General features: G+C 39.8%; 1 protein-coding gene across 6 annotated transcripts in view; it reads right to left on the bottom strand.

Annotated features, from left to right (window-relative positions):
• Herc2 (HECT and RLD domain containing E3 ubiquitin protein ligase 2) overlaps positions 1-25974 on the bottom strand; it is a 189282-nt gene that overhangs the window by 13145 nt on the left and 150163 nt on the right. For all 6 annotated transcript variants that reach the window (XM_010612947.1, XM_010612945.3, XM_033761041.1 and 3 more), the window contains 8 exons: positions 25447-25602; positions 24942-25057; positions 24649-24847; positions 20015-20229; positions 16270-16447; positions 14231-14392; positions 12326-12417; positions 11981-12120 (listed from right to left, as the gene is read on the bottom strand). In XM_010612947.1, the coding sequence (XP_010611249.1) occupies positions 11981-12120; positions 12326-12417; positions 14231-14392; positions 16270-16447; positions 20015-20229; positions 24649-24847; positions 24942-25057; positions 25447-25602 (1258 nt within the window). The remainder of the gene's footprint in view (positions 1-11980; positions 12121-12325; positions 12418-14230; positions 14393-16269; positions 16448-20014; positions 20230-24648; positions 24848-24941; positions 25058-25446; positions 25603-25974) is intronic.

The following is a 25974-nucleotide window of genomic DNA, read 5'->3' as shown; positions in this document are numbered from 1 at the left end:
AAAAAAAAAAAAAAAAAAAAAAAAAAAGATGTTCACAGTGGAAAAGTGTGACAGACACTGACTTAATCAAGTGGTTGAAGTTAATGTCATCAGTGAGAAGCATGCCGGGGAAGAAGAGGTAGCTTCAGCATGACTGAGTAGATTAAGGGCAACAGAAGAGAGATTATACTCTGTGGAGAAAAACAAAGGAAAAACTCTGAAAGCCAACGAAGGAGGGTCGGGAAAACTACACAGCACAGGGAATCGAGGGCAGTGGCTTCAACACCTATCCCAACCCTGGATGCACTACTTGACTGCCGTGGCACACCTAACATCCAGGCTTTTCCCAGAGAGGCAACTCATATGCCTGCCCTGCCCCACCATGTGGGCACATGGTCTGAGGGCTGAGTGGAGACAGCCCAACTAAGGCAGAGGTCAGGAGGCAAGGAGGCCCTGCCTGGACATTCGCCACTTCCACCCTGGTGCAGTCCTGAGGCCAACAGGCTGAGTGTACACAGCTGGCCCTGGGGGACAGGGACACCAGCGCGCTCTCGGACAGTCTGCAGCTGGCACCTGTGCCTCCCTGGGCACACAGACCAGATCCTCTCTGCTTTTCATTTACCTACTCTATTATTTTTACTTCATTATAGCTTTTAAACTTCCTTTTTTTTTGTATTATACTTTAAAGGACCTTTGCTCTCTCTTTTCTATAGTTTTACTGTTATCATGATCCATTTTACTTTTATTAATTTATAACTTTTTAGGCTTCCTCTATGGTATTTTGATTCCTTAATAGCTCATTAGTGACAAATTGTGGTATTTCTGACAGGACTGTTACTGTATTTCCATAACTGGTTTATCAACAATCTATTATTTACTATTTCTGTTTTTCTATATTTTTCATTATTTTCCTTGGCAAAAGAAGGGAGATTATACTTTGTGGAGAAAAAGAGAAGAAAAACTCTGAAAGTCAACAAAGGAGTGTCAGGAAAACTACATAGCACAGGGAATCGGGCGACACAGAAAAAAGTGTTGAGCAACTTGCAGTGGCCCTGACCACTATTTAAAGTCTTATTTGCTATACTATAATTTGATAGAATACTCCCCTCCATCTCTCATCAGCAGTCTTTTTCCTCTGTTCTCAGAAATTATTTTATCATTTTTGTTCTGTTTTTTGGTTTTCGGAGACAAGGTGTGCCTAGTTCAGGCCTTGAACTCACTATGCAACCCAGGCTGGCCCGTGCTGAGGTTACAACCACCGTGCCTGGCTTAATGTGGTTCTTACAAAACTGTTAATTTATTTCTATAGCTAGTTTCCTTTCTATCTAATCTATATATTGTCATTTAACTTTCATGAAATTTTTACTACTTCCATATTTTATCTTTTTTGTATTATAAAGGATTTTTCCTTTGTCTTATTTTTTCCTTTTTTCACGATCAATTTTACTAATTTTAACAGGTTAGACTATTATGTAACACTTCTGAGCTCTTCCCTTCCTGTGTTAGTGTCATGACTGTGGTACTTCTTTAAGGATTATTTCAATATTTCATTGCTGCTTTACCATTGGCTGTGGTTGTTAATATTGTTTGTTTTCTTCCCAAGTAGCCCTGGGGACCATGGCTAGCACAGGAGCCCGATGAGTGGGTGGAATGCTGCCAAGCTCTGCCCACATCCATTTGGGAGAAACTGCATCTTACTCTAGCCACAACCTAGTCCAACTCCGACTTTGGCAGATACTTCAACCTAAAGAACAGGGAGATTAAAGTCCCCACCAGCAACATAGCCACAACAAGGCCCTACAGGGAAAGCCTGAAGTTGTCCTACTCACCACACGTCACCACAGCATGAGCAGAAAGAAATAACACACTGTTGTACACACTGCACCTGTAAGAGCTCCGGTATCTTTGCAGAAAATACAGATGACAAGACTGAGGGTATATTGCAGGCAGCATTGCACATACTCTCCTGTCTACAATACATTGGCATGACTACCAGAGGGACCCCCCACCCTGCAAGTCACACAGAAAGAGCCAGTCCCTCAGCACACACTTTATCAGCACACTTGCCACAGGCAGAGAAGTCACAATGCAGTTACAAAACTACGTCTACACAGAATGAAATAAGACCCTTCTCAACAAACCAACAGTCCAGGGCAAATCAACAAGGGAAGACTCCCCAAGAAGACACTCATGTAAGAGTGGAAGACATTCCCAACACAACAGACACACAGATATCAATGCAGAAATACAAGAAACCAAACATGCCACATGGCTCCTCCTAAAGACAAAACATCCATAGCAATGGTTTCCAATGACAAAATATCAAACAATTCAAAAACAGCAACTTTTTGTCTTTTTGTTTTGTTTTGTTTTTGGTACTGGGGATCAAACTTGGGTCCTTTACTTGTGAGATGGGGCAGAAAAAAAATTACAAAAATGGTCAATGGGGACTTCTGAGAAAATGACAGAGTGGTAAGCAACCACATCAGCCCCTCCAAGATATGGAATACAGACACTGGAAAATAACTTCAGGAAGGAAAGGAGAGCGGTGGATCCTTAAGACCTAGAAAGGACCTGAAGAGAAAACTAGAGCCTACAGAGAAATAACAGACAGACCACCACACAGAAAAAGGAAGGGACAACCAGCATTTTACTCCCCAGCTCTTTGCTCATGGCAGGAGAAAGGAAGATCAAATCTACAGAGACACAGTGAAAGTGGTGACTCAGGTGGCCTCCTGGGAGAAACATATCAGTGGAACAGAACAGGGGATGTGTGCACTACAACAGCTGGTGAACTGACTCCAGTTCACACAACTGCCGTGTCCCCTGAAAAGCTTACTTGGTCAGGCACCATGTCAGGGAGGGGCCAGCTGAGCCCATGACTCAGAAGTTGTGGGTGAGCTTCGTGTCAGGGCTCCCGCAGTTAAACTGTCATAGTAACTGGGTGAGGAACAGCCATATTATGTTGACACGGACAAGTCAATAACTATGTTATAACTGTCAATGTGAATTGTCTCAATTCACTAACCAAAAGAAAGAGATGGGCAGAATGGATCAATAAATAAGATCCAACAATATGCTCCTCCAAGAAACACATTTAATTCAAAAAGAAAAGCAGAGACAAAAAGCCAAAGGATGGAAAACAATATTCCATGTGACAGGAACCTAGGAAAAAACAGGTAGCTATTCTATTTGCAGACAAAATGGATTTCAAGCCAAGCCTGATCGAGAGAGACAAAGAAGGTCACTACATGCTTGTTAAAGAAACAATCCAAGCAGAAGAAATAACAATCATAAATATATATGCGCCAAATATTGGCACACCCTACAATTAAATAATGCCAAATATAACATACCAGAGCTTATGAGATGACATGAAAGCCGTCCTACAAGAGAAATTTATGGCAGTGAATTCCCACATCAGAAAAAGAGTGAGCGCAAATAAATAAAGCTTCTATAAAAATAAGAACAAGTTAAGCCTAAGTTCATAAAAGGAAGAAAATTATAAAGATCAGAGCAGAAATTAACACAACTGAGGCTAAGAAAACAATACAAAGAATCAATGAAATGAAGAGCTGGCTCTTTGAAAGATTAAATAGACAAACCCTTAATCAACTATATCAGAAGAAGGAAAGAAAAGACCCAAATCCATGTAATTAGGAATGAAAAAGGCGAAATCACAACAAATCCTGCAGAAATTCAAAAGATCATTAGTACCTACTTTGAGAGTACCTATACGCTAATAAAACAGAAAACTCAGAAGGGACAGATTACTGGATACATATGAATTATCAAAGCTGAATCAAGAAGATATAAAAATTCTAAATAATCAAATACCAGTCAATGAAACTGAAGTAGTAATTAAAAACAAAAACAAAAAAAACTTATACACGAAGAAAAGCCCAGGTCCCAATGCATTCACTGATGAATTCTACAAGAACTGTAGATAAGATCTAATTGAAAGGGAAGCAATACTTGCAAATTAATTCCTGGAAGCAAGCACTGCCCTGATACCAAAACCAGAGGAAGATCCAACCAAAAAAAGAGAACTACAGCCCAATCTCCTTAATAAACATAGATGCAAAAATCCTCAATAAGATACTGGCAAATAGAATGCAGCAAATCATCAAGAAGATTATATACTATCACCAAAAAGGATTCATCCAGGAAGGCAAGGATGGTTCAACATACACAAGTCAATAAATGTAATATACCACATTAAAAGAACCAAGGACAAAAACCACACGATCATCTCAATAGATGCAGAAAAAAGCATTTGACAAAGTCTAATACCCATTCATGATAAAAACAGTACAGAAAACTGGAATACAAGGTCTCAATCTCATAAAAGCCATCTATGACAAACCAACAGTGAATGTTCAAAAGAAGAAAGCTTTCACTCTAAAATCAGGGACAAGACAAGGAGGCCCATCATCACCACTCTTGTTCAATATAGTTCTGGAAACATTGGCCAGAGCATTTAGACAAGAGAAAGAAATAAAAGAAATAAGGACAGGAAAGGAAAAAGTTAAATTATCATTACTTGCAGATGACATGATGCTCTACAGAGAAGACCCCAAAACTCCACCAAGACTCCAAGATTTAATAACTAAATTCAGTATTGTAACTGTATACAAAGTCAACACTCAAAAATTGAGTGTACAGCATTCCTGTACATGAATAACAAACTCAGAAAGAAATTAGGGAAATATTTTTTACAACAACCTCAAGAAAAATGAAATACTTAAAAATCAATCTAGTAAAGGAAGTAAAAGACCTGTACAGTGAAAACTACAGTACTCTGAAAAAGGAGATGAAAGAAGATATCAGAAAATGGAAAGCTATTGTTTATGGATAGGCAGAACTAATATCATGAAAACAGTCATACTTCCAAAACTGTTACAAAGATTTAATCCAATCCTAATATGCATATGGAATCAGAAGAGACCCAGAATAGCAAAATCAATTTGGGGAAATAAAAGCAAGGCAAGTGGCATCACAATCCCTGATTTGATGTTCTACTAAAAGCTACCATGAGCCAGGGATATAGCACAGAGACACCATGCCTGCCTGGTAAGCACAAGGTGCTGAGTTTGATCCCTGGTTTGGGGATACCAGGGATAAAACAAGCATGGGACTGATCAAGAAAGAAAGAAAGAAAGAAAGAAAGAAAGAAAGAAAGAAAGAAAGAAAGAAAGAAAAAAAGAAAAGATTCGAGGATCACTGCAACAGAAGATGCAGAAACAACTCCAAGCACACTCAGACACTCTGTGTTTAACAAAAGGGCCAGACACCTTCACTGGAAAAAAGATGGGTCTGGGAAAACTGGCTTTCCACATTCCAAATACTGAACCTAGATCCATACTTCTCACCACACACTAAACTAAAATCAAAATAGACCAAAGATCTAAATATCAAAACAAACACAATCTGCTCAAAGACAGAATAGGTACTCACTCTTCAAGACATAGGTATAAGCAAAGACTTTATAAACAAAACCTTGTTTGCATAGGAAATATTACAAAGAATCAAGAACTGGGATCACATCAAATTAAAAAGCTTTTGCAAAACAAAAGAAACCACCAGCAGAGTGAAGAGACAATCCACAGAATGGGGAAAAACAAATTTACCGGCTACTCCTCGAAGAACTCAAAAAGAACTAAAAAAATCAGACCCCTCAAATTCAAAGACCCAATCCAAACAAGGACATCCAAAATGAATAAACTTCTCAGATGAAGAAGTAGAAATGACAAATAAATATATGAAAGTGTTCAACATCACTGGTCATTTGAGAGATGCAAATTAAAACAACACTGAGATTCCATTTCACTCCAGAAAGAATGGCTATCATCAAGAAATCAACCAATAACAAATGCAGGTGAAATTGTGGGGGAAAAGGAAACACTCTCTACTGTTGGTGGGAGTGTAAACTAGTACAATAACTATGGGAATCAGTGTAGAGATTCCTCAAAACACTAAAACTGCAGGTTCCATTTGACCCAGATATTTCCCTTCTAGGTAAGTTCCCAAAAGAGTTAAAAGCATCATACCATACTGTTACAAGTATAACTTCGTTTACAGCAGCACAATTTATAATAGCTAAATCTTGGAAACAGCCTATGTGCCCATCAACAGATGAGTGGATAAAGAATATGTGGTATTTATAAACAATGGAGTACTGACTACTAACTACTCTGCCATAAAGAAGGATAAATGAGTCATTTGTAGGTAAATGTACGCACCTCAAGACCATACTTTGAAGTTAAATAAATAAGACACACAAGTTTAAATATTGCATTCTCTAGTGTAAGAAACCCAAGGGATAAATAAGGAGCAAAATGGAGGACAAATATTGGGAAGTGCGAAGAACACTGTTCAAATGGGAAGAAGAAGGAGGGGTGAAGAGGAAGGAAAAGAATTAAAAATACAAAAAATGGCCAGGCATGGTAGTGCACACCTGTAATCCCAGCACTCAGGAGGCTGAGGCAGGAAGATCGCTGTGAGTTAAGACCAGCCTGGGCTACATAGTGAGTTCCAGGTCAGTCTCAACTACATAGTAAGACCCTGTCTCAAAACAAAACAAAGAATGGAAAGAAGAAAATGAGAATAAAGGTTCTGTAAACAGAGAGGGGAAAAAGTGTTAAAGACAGTAGAGGTGAATGGGAAAAGAAATAACTAAGACATATTAATATACATAGGGTACAAATTCCCTATGATGAATGTGATTACTACGCATAGTAATTATGTACTAATAAAAAAATTTTAAAGCCTTAAAAAAAATGGTCGTGAATACCCAAAAATCAATAGCCTTTCTATACACAAATAACAGACAGACAGAAAGAGAAATAAGGGAAAAAATTCCTTTTACAATAGCATCCAAATAATGAAGTATCTAGGAATCAATCTAACAAAAGAAACAAAAGATCTCTACACTGAAAACTACAGCACTCTGAAAAAAGAAATCGAAGAGGATATAAAAAAATGGAAAGATATCCCCTGCTCCTGGATAGGAAGAATCAACACAGTGAAAATGGCCATACTACCAAAACTGCTATATACATTCAATGCAATGCCAATTGAAATTCCAACACTATATTTCACAGAACTAGAAAAAAGAATCCAAAAATTCATTTGGAACCACAAGAGACCTAGAATAGCAAAAGCCATTATAGGCAACAGTCACATGGCACCAGGTGTAACAATTCCCAATTTGAAACTATACTACAAAGCCACTGTGATAAAAACAGCATGGTACTGGCAAAGAAATAGGCCTGAGGATCAATGGAACAGACTGGAAGACACAAAAACAAATGCAGATGTACTCAGCTACCTCATCTTCGACAAAGGAGCTCACCATCCTCAGTGGAGGAAAGATAGCCTCTTTAATAAATGGTGTTGGAAAAACTGGATATCAACCTGTCACAGATTAAAATTAGACCCTTATCTTTCGCCATGCACTAAATTAAAATCCAAATGGATTAAAGATCTAAATATTAAAACAGAAACATTAAACTTGCTGGAAAGTAAGTTAGGCAGAACTCTGGAAGACATTGGTATAGGAAAAGACTTTATGAACAAATCCTCAGTAGCACGGGAACTAGCAGAAAGAATCAACAACTGGGATCTCATCTTACTAAAAAGCTTCTGTACTTCAAAAGAAACCATTAGCAGAACTAAGAGACAATCTACAATGTGGGAAAAAATTTTTACCAGCTGTACCTCAGACAAAGGACTATTATCAAGGATATATAAAGAACTCAAAACAATCAGTCCCCCCAAATATAAAGACCCGATCCAAAAATGGGCATCCGAAATGAACAGACATTTCTCATACAAAGAAGTGAAAGCAGCAAGAAAATATATGAAAAAATGTTCCACATCACTGGTCATTCGAGAGATGCAGATGAAAACAACACTGAGATTCCACCTCACCCCACAAAGAATGGCTGCTATCAAGAAATCACACAATAACAAATGTTGGCGGGGTTGTGGGGAGAAAGGAACCCTCCTCCATTGTTGGTGGGAGTGCAGACTAGTGCAACCACTATGGAAATCAATATGGAGATACCTCAAAGAGCTTGGACTGGAGGTTCCATTTGACCCAGCCATCCCTCTGTTGGGTATCTTTCCAAGAGAACTAAAAGAATCATATCACAGAGAAGTATGTGCACCCATGTTTATAGCGGCACAGTTTGTAATAGCTAAATCTTGGAAACAACCTATTTGCCCATCCGTTGGAAACTGGATAAAGAAGTTGTGGTTTTTCTATAAAATGGAATATTACTCAGCCATAAAGAGCGAGAGAATAGATTCATTCATAGGAAAATGGATACATATTGAAGATATACTCCTAAGTGAAATAAATAAGTCCCACATGTGTAAATACCAAATAGTTTCCCTGGTGTGAATATTCTGCAACAATGCATAAGATTCTAATAAGATTACTGACATTTAGAAATGGGAGGAAAGGAGCTAAAGGTGTAGGGAAGGTGTGATACGTAGGGGAAGAACAAAAAGGGAAAAGAAAAAAATGTGAGAGAATGAAAAGATGAAAATAAAGTGTTTGTAGATGGGGAGGGGAGGAGGGGGTGAAGGGAGGGCAGAGGTAAGGGGAAAAAAATGAGAATCAAGACTTGCCATGTAAAGGTACATGATCCCAACAATGAATGTAACTGTACTGTATCCCTAAATGTACCAATAAACTCAATTAAAAAAAAAAATGGTCAATGGCCTTAAAGAGGACACAAATAAAGAACTGAATAATAAAAAATAATAATAAAAATAAGCACAGGATATAGCTCAGTGATTCCACTGCCTGCCTCACAAATGCAAGGACCCGAGTTCGATACCTGGTACCAAAAAAGAAAAAAGAATTGAATAAAATAAAAACAACTCAAACTATGAATGAGCATTTTAGCAGAGACGGATTCTGGAAACAAAAAACAAACAAAATAGACATCTTGAAAATGAAAAGCTGAATAAATCAAATTTTAAAACTCAGTAGACAGCTTTACTAATAGCTTATGGCATACAGAAGACAGAAAAAAATGGGCTTAAAGATAAGGTAAGCACTATTACATTTAGACAGTAATACAGAAAAAAAATAAATGGAAAAATTATGAGCAAAAATTGCCACTCTAGGATATGATTAAAAGACAAAATTTTTGACTTGTTGGAATAGATGAAGAAAGAGATACAAAATAAATGCATAAAAAATCTACTCAGTGATTGGTTCCACTGCCTGCCTCACAAGCACAAGGTCCCAAGTTCAATCCCCAGTACCCCCCCAAAAAAATCTACTCTGAAATAATAGAAAATGTCCTAAATCTTGAAAAAGATATGCACACCCAGAACCCCAAAGAAGACCAGAACAAAGAAAAAATATTGAAAGCTGCTACACAAATATGTCAAATCACTTATAAAGGCAAACCCATCTGAGTAACAGCAGATTTCCCAGTAAAAACCCCAAGGACCAGGGCCAGGGAGGCATGGAATGATGTATTACAAGGTCTGAAAGAAAGTAACTGCCAGCCTACATTACTATATCCAGTGAATCCATCCTTCAGCAATGAAAGAGAAATAAACACATTCCAATATAAGCAAGAATAAAAATCATATGATCATCTCAATAGATGTAGAAAAAAATCTTTGACAAAAATTAACAACCTTTTATGATAAAAGCTCTGAAGAAAACAGGTACAGAAAGATCTTATTGCAACATAATAAAGCCTGTATAAAACATCGTAATGAATGGAGGAAAAACCTAAAGTATTTCCTCAAAATCAAGAATGAGGGCTGGGGATTTAGCTCAGTGGTTCTGCTGCCTGCCTCACAAGAGCAAGATTCTGAGTTTGAGCCCCAGTACCAAAAATTTTTTAAAAATCAAGAGTGACACATGGTCCACTATCACCACTTGTGCTCACTATAGTTATTTGATTAGCCAGAGCAATTAGGCAAGAGAAAGAAATAAAGCAGATATAAACAAGAAAGGAAAAAGTCAAACTGTGTCCATTTGCAAGTGGTATGAACCTTTATGCAGATGATCCTAAAAACTCTTACCAGCCAGCTGCAGAGCATGCCTGTAATCCTTGCACTTGGGAGGCTGGGTCACAACTGCCATGAGTCTGAGGCCAGCCTGATCTCCATAGCAAGACACTGTCTCATAGAAAAAAAAAAAAAAGACAAAACGATCCTATCACAAGCCTTTTAGATCTGATAAACAAATTCAGTAGGACACAAAAATCAACAGCTTTTCTATATACCAATACCAAATTACAGAGAAAGAAATCAGGCAATTATTCCATTCACAAAAACTCTAAAATAAAATACCTAGAATCCACCTAACCAAAGAGACAAAGGATCTCTACAACAAAAATCACAGAACATTGGCTGGGCATGGTGGCGCACACCTGTAATCCCAGCACTCAGGAGGCTGAGGCAGGAGGATCGCTGTGAGTTTGAGACCAGCCTGGGCTACATAAGGTCAGTCTCAACTACATAGTGAGACCCTGTCTCAAAAAACAAAAAAACAAACAAACAAACAAAAAAAATTACAGAACACTGAAAGAAACTGAAAAAGGCACTAGTAAGAAGACTCTCTGTGTTCATGGATCAGCACAATAAATATTGTTAAAATGGCCGTATTACTGAAAGTGAATAAAGATTCAATTCAATCACCATCAAAATACCAATGACCTTCAAAGAACTAGGAAAATAATCCTAAAATTCACACAGAAACATGGAAAACCCAGGTCTGGCTAAAGAAATTCCGAGCAGAAAATAAATTGCTGGCTGGAGGCACCACATTACCTAACTTCAAAACACGCCACCCAGCCATAGTAATCAAACAGATACACAGTCATCAAACAGACACGCAGACCAATGGAACAGAATGGAGGACACAGAAACAACTCACACAGCTACAGCCATCAGGTTCTTGACAAAAGAGTCCGATACTCATATGCGAAAATTGAAACTAGACTCTGTCTCTCATCCTGTATGCAAATCACTTCAAAATGGATTAAAGACCTAAGTATAAGACCAGAAGCTTTGAAACTGCTGGAAGAAAACACAGGGTAAACTCTTGAAATCTTAAGCACAGGCCAAGATTTTCTCAATAGGATTCTAATAGCACAAGAAATAACAGCAAGAGTTGACAAAGAGGACCACATCAAATTACACAGCTTTTACACAGCAAAGGAAATGATAACGGACAGGTGAAGACCTACAGAATGAAAGGAAATCTTTGCCAGCTTACTCTTTTGGATCAATAACTAAAAAAATAGCAATTAACCAAATTAATAATGGGCCAATGAGTAGACACTTCTCCAGAGGAGAAATACAAACAGCCAAACATTTATTAAGTATGTCAAAAAATGTTCAACCTCTTTAGCCATCAAGGAAATGCATCAAAATTGAGATTCTATCTCACCCCAGTCAGAATGGTTATCGTCAAGAATACAAATGACTGAGAAAAAGCAACCATTACTACACTGTTAGTAGAGCCATTAAGGAAATCAGTATGGAGGTTCCTCAAGAAACTAAAAATAGATACCATTTGACCCTTCTATATCATTTCTCAATATATTCCTGAAAGAATGAGCCAGCATATTATAGAGATACCAGCACACCCATGTCTACTGTGACCCAGTTTATAACACTAAACTCATCCTAGAGGAAAGCAGGTTTCAGCATGGGTCACAGTTTGTGCATAGTTCTGCACACGGTGCCATGCGCATCACCCAGTCTATGACCCAGGTCCCCACCAGTCTGAGGGCCACACTGCAGCCAGCTCTGTCAGCTCTTTCCTTGCAGCCACAGTCTCTATTCACAGGTGTGGCACTCAGGACTGAAGACAATGGGTCCAAAACTCTGTCTACCAGATGGACCCTCAGTACACAGCAAAACCCCTGGCACTGCTGGTCTTTACAACACAACTGTCCCCAAAGAGCCCCCTCAGATTTACAGCCCTCAGTTGTGAAGCACTGGGGCCCCGGCATACCATCCTCTGTGCAGCACACACAATGCAAGGAACCAGTGGCAATGGCAATGACTTTCTTCCCCTGAAGTCCTTGGACCTGTCGAGGTCTTCGAACGTGGTCATCAGATCCATGGCCCAGCCTGTGATAATCACCTTTGCCCCTACACACACAGAGAGCACAGGTTTCAGAGGAGAAGGACATCATCTTGTTTCCACTCTGTCACCCTCCTGGTGTAAGCCCCAAATGCTTGCATGCAAAAAAGCTTGCCACAGAAAAGTTATGCTGCAGTCTATAGAAAGGCAGTTAATACAGCTTCAATTAAAAATGTGGTTCTGGTGTGACTAAATAAATAAACAGAATCTTACCAAGTATAAACTGCTCCAGATTTTGTAAGAGCAACCGAAAACTGGGACCCGCATTCCACTTTAACCACTCCAAGGCCTGTGAGAGAATCAATCTAGAGAGAGAACGGTCCAATTAGACGGACTCCACCAAGAGCACTGCCGACTCCTGCAATTGCAAGGAGACACAACTATATCCAGCAGGAATTCTGAAAACCAGTACCTGTAAGAATAGTTAGGTCAACTCTAAATTATATTCTACTTAACCAAAGCACCCTCAGAAAGTGGACTACAGGCAGGTATGCTGTATTGGCACCAGGAAGGGGCGTTTCACCAGAGAAGCTGCAAGCTTCTCCCAAGCCTGACTAGAGACATATTCTCCATCCCTCCTCAGACCCCAACAGACCTCAGACAGGGGCAACAGGCAACAGAGGAGGGATGGCTGGGCACCTGGGTCTTGTCCACCTGCCCAGGTCAACTGGGTCTGCGTGCTCTGGGTGGTGCAGGCCTGTGCTGCGCCTCCACTCCAGTGTACCTAGAGGGCAATCTCCATACCCAGCCCTCGCTTTCCTACTCGCCACTTCTCCCTACCCAGCAAACTCTGCTGTTATTTTTTCTGTGAGTGTTCTAATACTTGCATGCTAGTACTTAATGTCTAATTTAGATTAATTAAAAATTCATTCTCTTAAATCTCTCCCACCTCCAGGCCCATCACAACGGCTAGTTATGTCCTTCTATAGCCCGTCCAACACTCAATAAGTAGTTCAGTCTTTGAAAGGATGAAGCCATCGTATCAAGTCTTTCTTAGCAAAAGACGTACACCCAGCCCATTCTTTCATAAATGTGGAAACCCTTTGTAACATACAGTGTGGCTAGAACACCATATACCTGTACTAGACAAAAGCAAAAGGAGGGGCCAGGGATTTAGATCAGTGGTGCCACCACCTGCCTCGAAAGTGCAAGGTCCAGAGTTCGATCCTGTACCAAAAAAAAAAAAAAAAACATGGGAAAAGGAAGCCATCTTGAGCCTTATGTAGCTATTGAGCATATCGGTGGGACTGGGGGTATGAATTTTAATTTTATTTAAATTCAGTTGATTTAAACAGTTTCATGTGGCCAATATTCACTGCACTGGGCAGCACAACCTCAGGAAGAAAAACTAAAGGCTGGGCTCTACTCTCCCCACCTGAGTGACCCCTGGGCACCGTAGGGCTTTCTGCTCTGCACCTGTACTTGCTGGGCTCTGGTTTTGCCTACCAGCCCCATGCTCCCCAGTGTATGCACAGCATCCCAACTACACTTGCAGTGCTATGTGCTGTAGGCCACAAAACTACAGGTAAGTGACCCAAAACATCAATTCTTTTAATCTAAACCACCCACTTACAAGGCAAAATTCAGTCTGACAAAGTTAAGAAACTGCCTAGTCGATTGGCCCACGTGGAACAATGTAGTGGACCCTATCCCAGGCCTGCAGGCTTAGGGCGCCACACAGCTGCTGCTCTTGGCTGCTCGTGGGATGCCTGTGGTATGGTCCAGACCTGGAACGGCTCGCAGAAGCCTCATGTGCTTAGAGGTGGGGCTTGTGGAAGGGGAGGGGACGTGAGGGTGCTGTACTCATCATCTGATTAGTCCACTGGTGAATCCACAGCTAAATGTGCTGTTAGGAGGTGGCATCTGTTTGGAAGTGGGTCATGGGACTTAGTCTGGAGGAGTGTGCCTCCCTCCCTGACCCCTCCTTGCCTCTGCTTCTGGCCACCATGATGTGAGCAGCTCTCCTTTGAGGCAAGCCTTTAGGTCATTCATTCACATTTTACCCAATTACCCAATACATTTTCTGCAAAGGAGGTAAAGATAAGGGTAAAATGCTCCCAAGAAGCACAGAGAGGGAGGCAACAATGGTGGATCCAAGGCTGTGAAAATGGAAAATACCTTCATGGGCACTTTGCAGCCATCACTGCCTCCTCTGCCAAGCTTGCCGTAGTCCCCATCACCCCAGGACCAGACGGTGTCATCATCCGTGAGGCAGAGGGTCTGGGCATCACCACTGCCACAGGCAATGTCTACCACACGGTGGCCCTGCAGGACCTCCACCTTCGGAGAAAAAGGACCCAGGTTAGACAACCCACCTAACGAAGGCTTGTAAATGCTGACACTCTTTCTTTGTGACTGTACCTGTTTTAAGCCTTCATAAACATCCAGGTAATTTTAATAATCTTAAGAGACAACACAGAAAACACCTTCCTCTATTTGAACTATACAAATCTAAAGAGTAGGAAGCAGGTTATTAATGTCTTGAAAGCCAACCCTGTACCACCATGAAGGCTGCTCATTCACTCCTTATTAGCAAGAAGACACCAGGCTTTCTAGAAGCCAAAACATTTTCCTAGGTACAAAATATTTATCATTAAAGTTATCTCTTAGCTAGGCATGATGGTGCATGCTTATAATCCCAGCACTCTGGGAAACTGAGGTAGTAGGATTCCAAATTCAAGCCCAACCTGGGCAAGTGAGCAATTTAGTAAGACCCTGTCTCAAAATTAAAAATATGAAAAGGACTGGGGATGTAATTCAATAGAAAGGCCCCTGGATTTAATCCCCAGGACTGTCCCACCCTCCTCTCCAGTCCATTCCTGCCAAAATCTTAAACAACATGGGAGAATTGTTAAAAAGCCACATATAGGCTGGGCGTGGTGGCGCACGCCTGTAATCCAGCACTCGGGAGGCTGAGGCAGGAGGATCGCTGTAAGTTTGAGACCAGCCTGGGCTACATAAGTGAGTTCCAGGCCAGTCTCAACTACAGAGTGAGACCCTGGCTCAAAAAACAAAAAAAAAACAAAAACAAAAAACAAAAAACAAAAAACAAAAAACAAAACAAAACAAAACAAATATATATATATATAATTTTGGAGGGAGGGGGGTGTGTACCGGGGATTAAACTCAGGACCTTGCCCTTGCAAGGCAGGAATGGTGCCAGTGAGCTAATGAATCCCCTGCAAAATACCACATGCAATTTACTATTCCTAATAACTTAACTACTAATACCATTGACCAGAAGCCTTACTGTAACTTAAATGGTTAACATGTATTTTTATGTTACTCATATTTTACAGTAAAACGAGAGTCATGAGAGATCACCTTTCACTATGAGATATAGTTAAAAGGATAGATGAACTATTCACTTGTAGATGACAGCATCATGTTTTAAACAGATCCACACAATACTTGAGCTCACTGTAATGGCTACAGCTACAAAATTGCCACAGCAGTGCAGTACATACTACAATAAGTACTATGCAGCTATGACTGAATGCTGTAACTCTGCTTGATCACATTTCTCTCAACCTCAAATGGTGCCCTGTTCAGGATGTGAGCGCATGTGTATGTTTTCTGATTAATTTCAACCTTTTTCTGCAGTGCTGGTGAGCAAATCCAGGGCCTCATACAGGTACATGCTAACCAAGTGCTTTACCACTGAGCTACATCTGCACCCAAAATTTTAACTTTTCATAATAGACTTGTATACATTTTATGGTAGTGAATGATAACATAGACTATTATGTACATATATTTTATGCATTCATGTCTTTTTCTTAACCTTTTGGTTATTTCTAGGTTACATAGTTCACCAGAGAACCATTTTTCAAACCCTTCCTCCAGTTCTGCAATGTAAGTAGACCCACACAGTTCAAACTCTTGTTCAAGGGTCAACCGTATAAATGAAAGGATATTTCAAATACTCTCCTATTTAACTGACCCATGGAAAGAATATATGCCAAGACGGTTATTTCCATCAGAAAGAAATCCTACTTGTCAACAACGAGCCTCGGATCATAAGCACCAAAGTGAAGGGCATATAACTGGGGCATGCTTGTGGCGTGTGACCACAGCAGCCCCGCCCCCCACTTCAACACTGGGGCACACAGCCGCTCAGACCTGGGCCTGCCCCGTCCACTGTGGCGACTCCTCACCAGCTTTGGCTTTAACTGGTCCTCACTGTCGCTGTGCCCCAGGCGGCCGTAGCGGCCCTTGCCCCACGTGTACAGGTCACCAGCTGCTGTCACACAGGCGCTGTGGGCTCCACCCGCAGCAACATCAACCACTTCAATTCCTCTCAGAGACTCGACGACACGAGGACGGTCACACGGACTGCAGGGAACGACACCGACCAGAACTGAAATGCACTTTTCTTCTTAAATCTTCTTAGCCATATTAAACACAATGTTTTCTGTATCTTGCTCACTTAGTCAGTGCGCAACTCTCAAGACACACCTTCTCAACCAAGAAGTTATTAAGCCAGTCCCTAAGAACTATTCAGACCTGAACCCAAAATTTCATACCTAATGAGTTATTTTAAAAAATATCAAATCCAAAGCCTAAAATATTTGTTACCTGGCCCTTTATTGAAACAAAGATTCATTTAAGAAGTTGGGTTTGTTTTTTGTTTTTTTGAGACAAGGTCTCACTATGTGGCCCAGGCTGGTCCTGAACGTCTGGAGTGCTAGGTAACTAGCAAGGTTAACAAACCTGTCACTGAATTCTGAAACTTCATATATTGTGGGTATCGAGCCTTCATCAGATTATATGATTCCTATGAAATGCCTTTTCAATCTCTTCAAATAGTTTTCAAAGAACAGGTCATAATTTGTGTAAAATAAAGGCTGAGGATTTAGCTCAACGGTTCTGCCACCTACCTCGCAAGCTCAAGGTCCTGAGTTCAATCTCCAGTATCAAAAAAAAAAAAAGAATCCAGTAATTGGTATAAAACACAATTCATCATATTTTTAAAATGAGTCATAGTTTTAGAGTTCTATCTGAAAAAATCTTTGTCTGACCTAGGGGTACAAAGGTCTTCAGCCATGTTTTCTTCTGGAAATTTTAAAATTTTACACTGATTACTATTATTCATTTTGAATTAATGCTTAGGTATGGTACAAGGTGTAAATTTAAGTTCATTTCTCACCATATGGTTATTCACTTATTCCAAACCATCATGGAAAAGACTATCTTTCCTCCAATGAATTGATTCTGCACTTTTGGAAATGGTGTTATCTTTTCTACATTCATCTATTTCTGGACTCCCTGTTCTGCACACTGCACTACTGCTACCCCATAATACCAATACCACAGGAGCCATGGCTCCTGTAGCTTTAAAATAAGCCTCATGTCAGACAGAATGAGTCTTTGAAGGTGTTGAGCCTACACATTTGGGGATAAACAGCAAATTAACAATGAATCTTCTTGTTCATATATACAAATACTCCTCCATGATTTTAAGCTTATTTGTTTTTTAAAAAATATTCTCATTAGGGGCCGGGAATTTAGCTCAGTGACGCCACACCTGCCTCGCAAGTGCAAGGACCAGAGTTCGATTCCCAGTACCAAAAGTAAATTAATTAAATAAAATTTCATGCATTTGAAATATCTATCATTAGGTGCTGAAATGAATATTTATTTAATTATTATGTCCCTTTGATGAACTATGTCATCAAGAAACTGCCTTTTTAATTCATCTCAATATTCTTTTCTGTAAAATCTACCTTGCATGATATTACATTCCAGTTTCTTTTAAGTAGTATTATCTTAGCATTTATTTTCCCCTTTTGGGGGTGGGTACCAGGGATCAAACTTAGGACCTCATACTTGTGAGGCAGGTGCGGTGTCACTGAGCTAAATCCCTGGCCCTATTTTCCCATTTTTTTAAATTTTAGCCTATCAATATTTATACTTCTCTATTTAAAGTAGTATCACTTCAGGCAACATATTATTTTCCATTCTGACAATCTCTGACTTTTGAATGTTTACATCATTTCATTTGATGTTATTAATATATCAAGGTTTAAATCCACATTTGTTTTCTCTTTGTTTTATCTGTTCTTTACCACCACATTCTCTCCTTTTTTGCTTTCTTTTGGATTAAAAGCTTATGTTTTATGATTTTACTAACTGCTTTTTTTAGTGGTTGCTTACAGCATGTGCAATACACCCTTAGCCTGTAAGTTTACTCTGTCCACTCACTCCTACCCCAACCCATAGCTGCTTTTAAAGACTGTTCTCTCTGTTCATCTTACCTTTGTCCCCTCACCCAATGTTTCTTTTGGTTAGGGTCTTTAAGCTTCCTGAATATGTCGATGAATACTTTTAATCCACTTAGAACATTTTTCAGTCATTATCTCTTCAAAATCCCCCATCTCCCCTCCTCTGGTGACTCCAACTGTACACGTAATAGGCCAGCTGAGGTTTTCCATGGCTCACTGGTGTTCTGTTCACTGGTGTATTCTTTTTCTCTGTGTTTCACTCTGTGTAGTTTCTACTGTTGTGCCTTCATGTTTTCTCCCATGAAATATGTACCACTCATTCCATTCAATGTATTTGTCATCTCTGACATTGCATTTTTTATCTTTAAGGCTTTGGTTTAGGCATTTACATATCTTCCAGGCTCTACCTAATATGTTCAAGTTTCTTTCTAACTTCTTGAAAATACGGCATGTGGTTAAAATTGTTTTAAAGAAGTTCTCATCTACCACTGTATCATTTCTGGATCAGTTTTAACTGACCAGTTTTTCTCTTCATTTGGATTGTGTTCTGGTTTTCTGCACATTGATAATAGAAACTGGGTATTGTAGTTTACCTTGTTAGGGGATTGATTTATTTGTAGTCACAAAAATATGCCTAAGCTTTGATTTCTGTGATTCTTTATTTACTAACAATTTGTCTCAGGTCTTGTGGTGATATGATCACAGCAATAATTAATGGTGTGCTATTTTTCCCCAGTTACTAAGCAACACCATTTTTACCACTCTAATGCCTTGAATCATGAGGCTTCTTCTGGGAGCTTTATCTCATATTCTATGTGAGCTCTGGGGACTGTTCTAATCCTTTTGGGTAGCTTGTCCCTTGACCTCACACAGATGATTGTGGTTTGTGGCTTTGCAGCTGTCTGGAGTTCTCTGTATATCTGGATGTACTGATATCCTTGGACTTCCAGTTCTGTCTCCTCTATACTATGGGAGCCTTCTATGATTTTCCTGGGTTTCTTCTTCCTGTGGCACAGCAGGTGCTACTGCAGAAAGTTTCTGAACTAGCCTTGTCTGTTTCCCATTTCTCAGGGCATACTGTACATTACTGCCTGATATGCAATGTCATTAAAACTGTTTTGTATTTTGTCTAATTGTTTAAGTTATTTCTAAGATAGGAAAGGTCTCTGTTACTCTCACTTGGCTGGTAGTTGCTACTGATTTTTTTTAAATAAGTAGGTTTGGTTCCTTTGTTTAAAAACTGGTATGTCTGGTTATGTCTTTCCCCCTTACTCCTGCCATGTTTTCTGTATTTAGTTTTAGTATTATGCATGTTACATAAAACGCTAAATGTGAGTTAAGTGAATCATTTGGGGGAGAAGGTCAAAGAAACTTAATATATATAACTCAAAAACCCAGCATTGGGCCGGGGATTTAGCTCAGTGCTTCCGCCTGCCTTGCCCCATACCAAAAAAAAAAAAAAAAACACAACTCAGCACTGACTCTTTTTCTCCTAAAACAGTAGTCATACGGGCAAACCCACAGACTGGCATTGTCAACTTGTTCCTGGCCAATGACTCATAAACATTACCTGAGTAGATTATGTAAATGCTGTTTTGAAAAATAAAGTGCCAATATCCTTGACCAGCATTAAAATAAAGGAAAATGTAATAATGAAAATTCCATTTTCACACAGTACCTTCTGTTGCCATGTCCCAACTTCCCATCTTCTGCCTCACCCCAAGAGTAAACTTCTCCTTCTGAAGAAAGAGCGAGGCAGTGCTTTCCTCCGGAGTTCACAGCCACCTTCTTAATGAACACATGCTGAATAGACTCTAGCAATGTTGGAGTAGACACTGACTCTGTCCCTCCAATCCCTAGTCTGCCACCAGCACCATAGCCAGTGGCATACAGCTACAATGAGAAAAAAAATAACAGCAATATCAGATTTTCATCTTAGTATTCTTATTATTCTAAACAGTGCTCTGGCCTTCTTTGCGGGGGAGCTACTATGGATTCAACCCAGGGGTGCTGTAACACCAACCTTTATCTCCAGCCCTTTTTATTTTTTATTTACAGAGAGGGTATCAATAACCTGTCCAAGCTGGCCTCAAACATGTAATTCTCCTGTCTCAACCTCCCACGTAGCTGAGATTACAGAAATGTGCCACCACATCCAACTTAGACATTTTTGCCATAATGTGATTAAACTTAAAAAAAAAAAAAAATCAAAGAAGTTCAGTGGTGCCGCTGCCTGCCTTGGAAGCCCAAGTTCCCAAGTTCAATCCCTGGTATCGCCCCCCCCCCAAAAAAAATCAAGGAAAATGTAAGACTTTGTACACTGCTGTAATTGGATGAATGTCCCCCAGGGTGGTACTACTGGAACATAGAATCCCGGGACAGTGAAGGCTAGTGGCATGTCCCTGACAGGGCCTGTAGGACTCTCCTGTCTGCTAGACTCTTTTTATTTCAGGAGGTGAACAGTTTGCTTCACCAAATGCTCCCTACAACCGCCATCTGACACTCTGGAGTCCCTTATCAATGGGTGCAGCTGATCCTGGAGTGGGACTTCTAGAATTGTGATCTAAATAAACCTTTTCTCTTATAGGTCACTGTTTCAGGCATTCCATTATAGTGTCAGAAAGCTGGCTAATATGCATATGCTCTATCAAAGCCCTAAAAACAAAGGAAAAATTTATGTGACTATTAGAAATAACAAAGTTATGCATTTTGAAGATTTTGAGGCTGAACTACCATGAGTTTGAGGCCAGCCTGGGCTACACAGAGAGTTCAAGGCCAACCTGAACTACACAGCAAGACCCTGTTCTCAAACAAACAAATAATAATAAAATAAAAATAAGATATTTTCCCTAGAAGCTTTTTCTACTTCTAGAATACTAACTACAATTACCATCAAGAAAATTAAAAAGATTTTATTATCTTCTACATGTAAATCCCTGAAACCCACAGAAATACCCTATAGAAAAACTACAAATACATTAGTATTTCAGCAAGGAAGCACTTAGAAAACACCATCTTTTCACTCTAAATGGAAACTGTTTGGGGACACAAAACATCTTCATCATCAATTAGGGAGGAAAGAATCAGACTGCTATTTCTAAATGCATGGCAAACATGCCTCAGGAGAGAAATGCCGTTGTGGACTTTTTTCAAATGTATTTCTGCACTGACACAGAGTAAGGAAATTGCAAAGGCTAAAACAGGAAATGAATCTAAAACTTAGGTGAAAACATGACTGAATTCAGTTTCCTCTGAGAAGGTTTTGGAGATTTCAGGGCAGGGGTGTGGGAGTAAGGTGCCGATGTCAAAGAAGACTCTATAGAAAAGTGAAATACCTTCAGTGTGCAGTACTGGAGTGAAAAATAAGAAAGTCACCTTTCAGAATCTAGCACTGAATGAGAAGCAATGAATTTTCCAGAAGAATTCATAACCATAAAAACTGATCCTCAGGTTTGTTTTCAGTCCGAACCTATGCTACCTGTGGACTACAATCCTCAGATAGAAAACTTATAATACCTTAGGTTGGCAACTAAAGGCCCAGGCTTATAAATTCTCCATGGATCAGTGGTTTCAAAATTGGCCCAAATAATTTCTATGTAAATTCTATGGAATATGGTAACCTCATAGTTTAAAATTTTACACCACATCCTAAGTGACGACCGATAGAAATTATATCTAAAGAGATAAAAGCTTAAAAGAATGCCCAAGCTCCCAGAAACTTTAAAAAAAAAATTGAAATCCAAAACTCAAATTATTAAACAGCACATTATTAGAAACCTGAAAGATGGGGCTGGGGATTTAGCTCAGTGGTTCTGCCCACCTGCTTCACAAGCACAAGGTCCTGAGTTTGATTCCCCAGCACAAAAAAATAAAAAAATTTTAAAAACCCGAAAGATCAATCTAAAGAAATTACCCAGAATACACAGAAAAAGACAAAGCCAAGAGGAAATATGAAAGAAGGTACAGAGATAGAAAGGAAAAAGCTTATCCAACACCAATCAGTTGCAGGTAAAGATCACACAGAGAATATGGGAAAAGCCAATATTTGAAAAAACAATGTCTGGGAAGCTATCAGAATTGTTAAAAGACAAACTCTCAGAGTATCCCAGAAAAAAAAAAAAAAAAAAAAAACTGGGAAGAATGTGTGGAGATTTCCATGTGCACACACACACACACACACACACACACACACAGGAGTAAAACTGTACATCATCAAATGTTTTTTTGTTGGTTTTTTGGTTTTGTTTTTTTTTTTTGAGACAGGGTCTCACTATATAGTTGAGACTGACCCAGAACTCACTATGTAGCCCAGGCTGGTCTCGAACTCACAGCGATCCTCCTGCCTCAGCCTTCCAAGTGCTGAGATTACAGGCGTGTACCACCACACCCGGCTATCATCAAAGCAGCCAAAGACTTGGTGGGGGGGGGACAATGGTCTGACTGTTGGTATCCCATCAGTAACAATGAAAGCCAATACAAAATAAAACCTTTAGTTGACTATTTGAAAGTAACTGTCAGCTGAAAATTTGATACACCAGAACATGTATCAAATGTTGGCAAATTAGAGCCCCTGGACAAAATCAGGTCCATCATCTGTTTCTACAAATGCAATTCTACTAGAACCAGCCACCTTTACTCATGTACATTATGTCTATTGTTGCTTTCAGAGTTGCAAGATACCACACAGCCTCTGCACACTTCCCAACGACTCCTGCTTCCGGCCTGCACACCACACCCTCTTCTCTGAATGTGGGCTGCACCTAAGGACTTGTCTCGAGGAATTTCCATCTCGCTACGCTTCGCTACCCTCTCCTGTGCTTGTGCTGACGAAAGTAGCTGCCATGCTATGAGATGTTCTAATGGCACACGGCAAAGCGTGAACCAAGTGAAGCAGCCTCTTCCAACAGCTCCCAAGGGACAACAGTCCACAAGAAACAAGAAGACGACTACAGCCTGGCAAGAGGCTCTGAGCTGGGGTCACAAGCTGCGCCACCTCTGAGTCTAGACACAGAAAAACAGTGAGACAGGGGCCGGGGATTTAGCTCAGTGGTGCCCTGCCTGCCTCCCAAGAGCAAGGTCTTGAGTTCGACGGGGGGAGGGGGTGGATAATGTATTTCTTTTCTTTTTTTCGGTACTAGGGATGGAACTCAGGTCCTTGCACTTGGGAGACAGGCGGCAGAACCACTGAGCTAAATTATCCCCAGCCCAAAATAATGTATTTCTTAAAGTTAAACGGATGACACAGTATCACAACCAAACAAGGAGAGTATAATACTGGGGACATTATACGAAGACATCATAAATATGGATCTTCCCCCAAGTCTTAAACAAAATACTCACAAATATAAATTAAAAAATACATAAAACATTTCCTAATGAAGCTGGGCTTATCTAAAGAAGGCAAGTTTGTTTAATATGCGGAAATCCCTAACTAATTCACTGTCTTAAACCACTAAAGGAGAAAATGTCCATGAAGGAACATTTTAAAAACTGCAGCGTGACAGAAATCAACATCTATTCATGAATAGAAACAGGATATTCCTCTTTATCCATTCATGAACAGAAATATCCTTCATCTAATAAAAAATGTGCAAAATATCCCTTCACTGCGCTTCCTCCAGTGTAAACCCACACACAAACGTGCCAGGCCCGTGCCTGCCTTAGTTTATACCCAATTCCCAAGCATGACTTGTTCTCTTTCACCCACCCAGTAGGAAGATCTCAACAGAGTTAAACTAGAAAAAAGGGAATAAAGTTTATTTGTAGATAAAGGCTCTCTATAAAGAAAATATTATTAAAAATTTTAAATAGCATTAGAAAGAAAACAGTATGAACACCAGGCCTAAAGCTCATATAAAAGCATCAGCTACTTCTACACATCAACTTGTGTACTTTCTCAAAAGAGTATTTACAATCAATAGTAAACAAGAAGAGAATCCATCTAATAAAAGACTGGCAAACAAAAATTGCAATACTTTTGTATATATGACGTGCTTCAGAATAAAACATATTCAAAGTTATAAAATACATTTTAAGTGGGCTGGGGATTTAACTCAGTGGTTGCACCGCCTGCCTTGCAAGCACAAGGACCTGAGTTCAATCCCCGGTACCAAAACAAAATAAAATAGAATACATCTTAAGACTATACAGAAATATTTAGAACTTTACTTGCTTCCAGCAATATCAAAAGTGCTACTAATCTTGTAGTAGTATCTCGGTACAGATCACTCACGTGCACAAGAATCAAGCACAACACCCAACTATAACTGGCTTGGTCTTTAAGGCAGTCTGAGACCAAAAATGCACCCTTACCTTCCCATCAGCTGTCACAGCAAAAAGTGTCTGTTCTCCTCCAATCAACTGCACGGGCCTGAGAGTTGCAAGAGCTTCACAAGGAGTGGGAACTTTAACTTTTGCGCCTTCAATGCCTCCAAGCTGCCCCCTGTGATTATGACCCCATCCATAAATGGTTCCACTGCCACCAGCAGAGAGAGTCCAGTCATCTGGTCGCCTACAATGAACAGTAAGAAATCGTTGGGAAAGAACTGCACCTGAAAGCTCTTTCTCTCATAAGCAACATCATATCTTGTTTCTGATATAACAACCTGTTCATCCACTGCACAAGTTGTTCATCTTGCTCTCTTTTAAAAACATCATGGCTCTCATGGAGAACATCCATGTTTTCGCTGTCTGCCATTAACTCACGAATTTTCTTAGCCACCTAGACAATATTACAATGAGGTTATGGTTCAAATACTTATATCAAGAATAAAACAAATATTAAGATGAGAAGACAGGAAGAATTCCTGCCTAGGCAGTATGAGGGAGTACCAACATTAACATCACGAATAAGTAAAAATCAATATGTTATATCAGGACTAAGACATTAAAAGCCGAAAAGGATATCATTACGTCCTTAGTTTACTAAAAATAAACTTTCATTGAAATTCACAGTATCAGTTCTCTTACTTGCACTTGTTTTTTTTACTGATAGTTCTTGGCAGAAGAAAGCTTTTTTGCATCTCATAATATTGGTATCTTTTTGTACTATACCTAAATTTTTTAAATTTTTCTGCACTATTAAAGTGATTCTAAAATAATGCGCAATACCTCATCAAGAAACAAACGGGGCAATGATGTTCTCTTATCCAGGGCCACAGCAACACGGGAGGCCATGCAGTACCGTCGGAACCAAGCCCACTTGTGAGTCTCAGCACAGCAAGGGAGAGTATCCAGTTCCAAGTCACAAGCAAGAGCTACAAGTACCTATAGCCACCAAACATTTAAAATCATACGTCACTGGGGAAGGCACTAATATTCCACCTTGTCGTAAGCCACAACCCCAGGGTCTCTGAGGATGCTTGTTCAGCAGCTCCTCCTTACCCACGGGGGATGTGGTTGTCCTAACAGTTCCTAGAGATGGACTATAAGCACAGGACCTCAGATCCAACAACTGCTACAACACTGCATTTGTTGCCTATGTCAACTAACGAGAACTTGCATATTTCAAAGCATGCTAATACTTAGATAATGGCTTACGGTATAAAGCATCAAATCACAAAATCATTTATTGAGCTTTTTTATATTCAACTTGAGCAAAATAGTCAACATCCACCTTCAAAGAGACCTAGAACACAG

Source organism: Fukomys damarensis, unplaced genomic scaffold (assembly GCF_012274545.1).
Source record: "Fukomys damarensis isolate Sample0158 unplaced genomic scaffold, DMR_v1.0_HiC HiC_scaffold_7, whole genome shotgun sequence".
Classification (NCBI taxonomy): domain Eukaryota; kingdom Metazoa; phylum Chordata; class Mammalia; order Rodentia; family Bathyergidae; genus Fukomys; species Fukomys damarensis.
The sequence above is the reverse complement of the archived record's forward strand: the minus strand, read 5'-3'. Positions and strand labels throughout refer to the sequence as shown.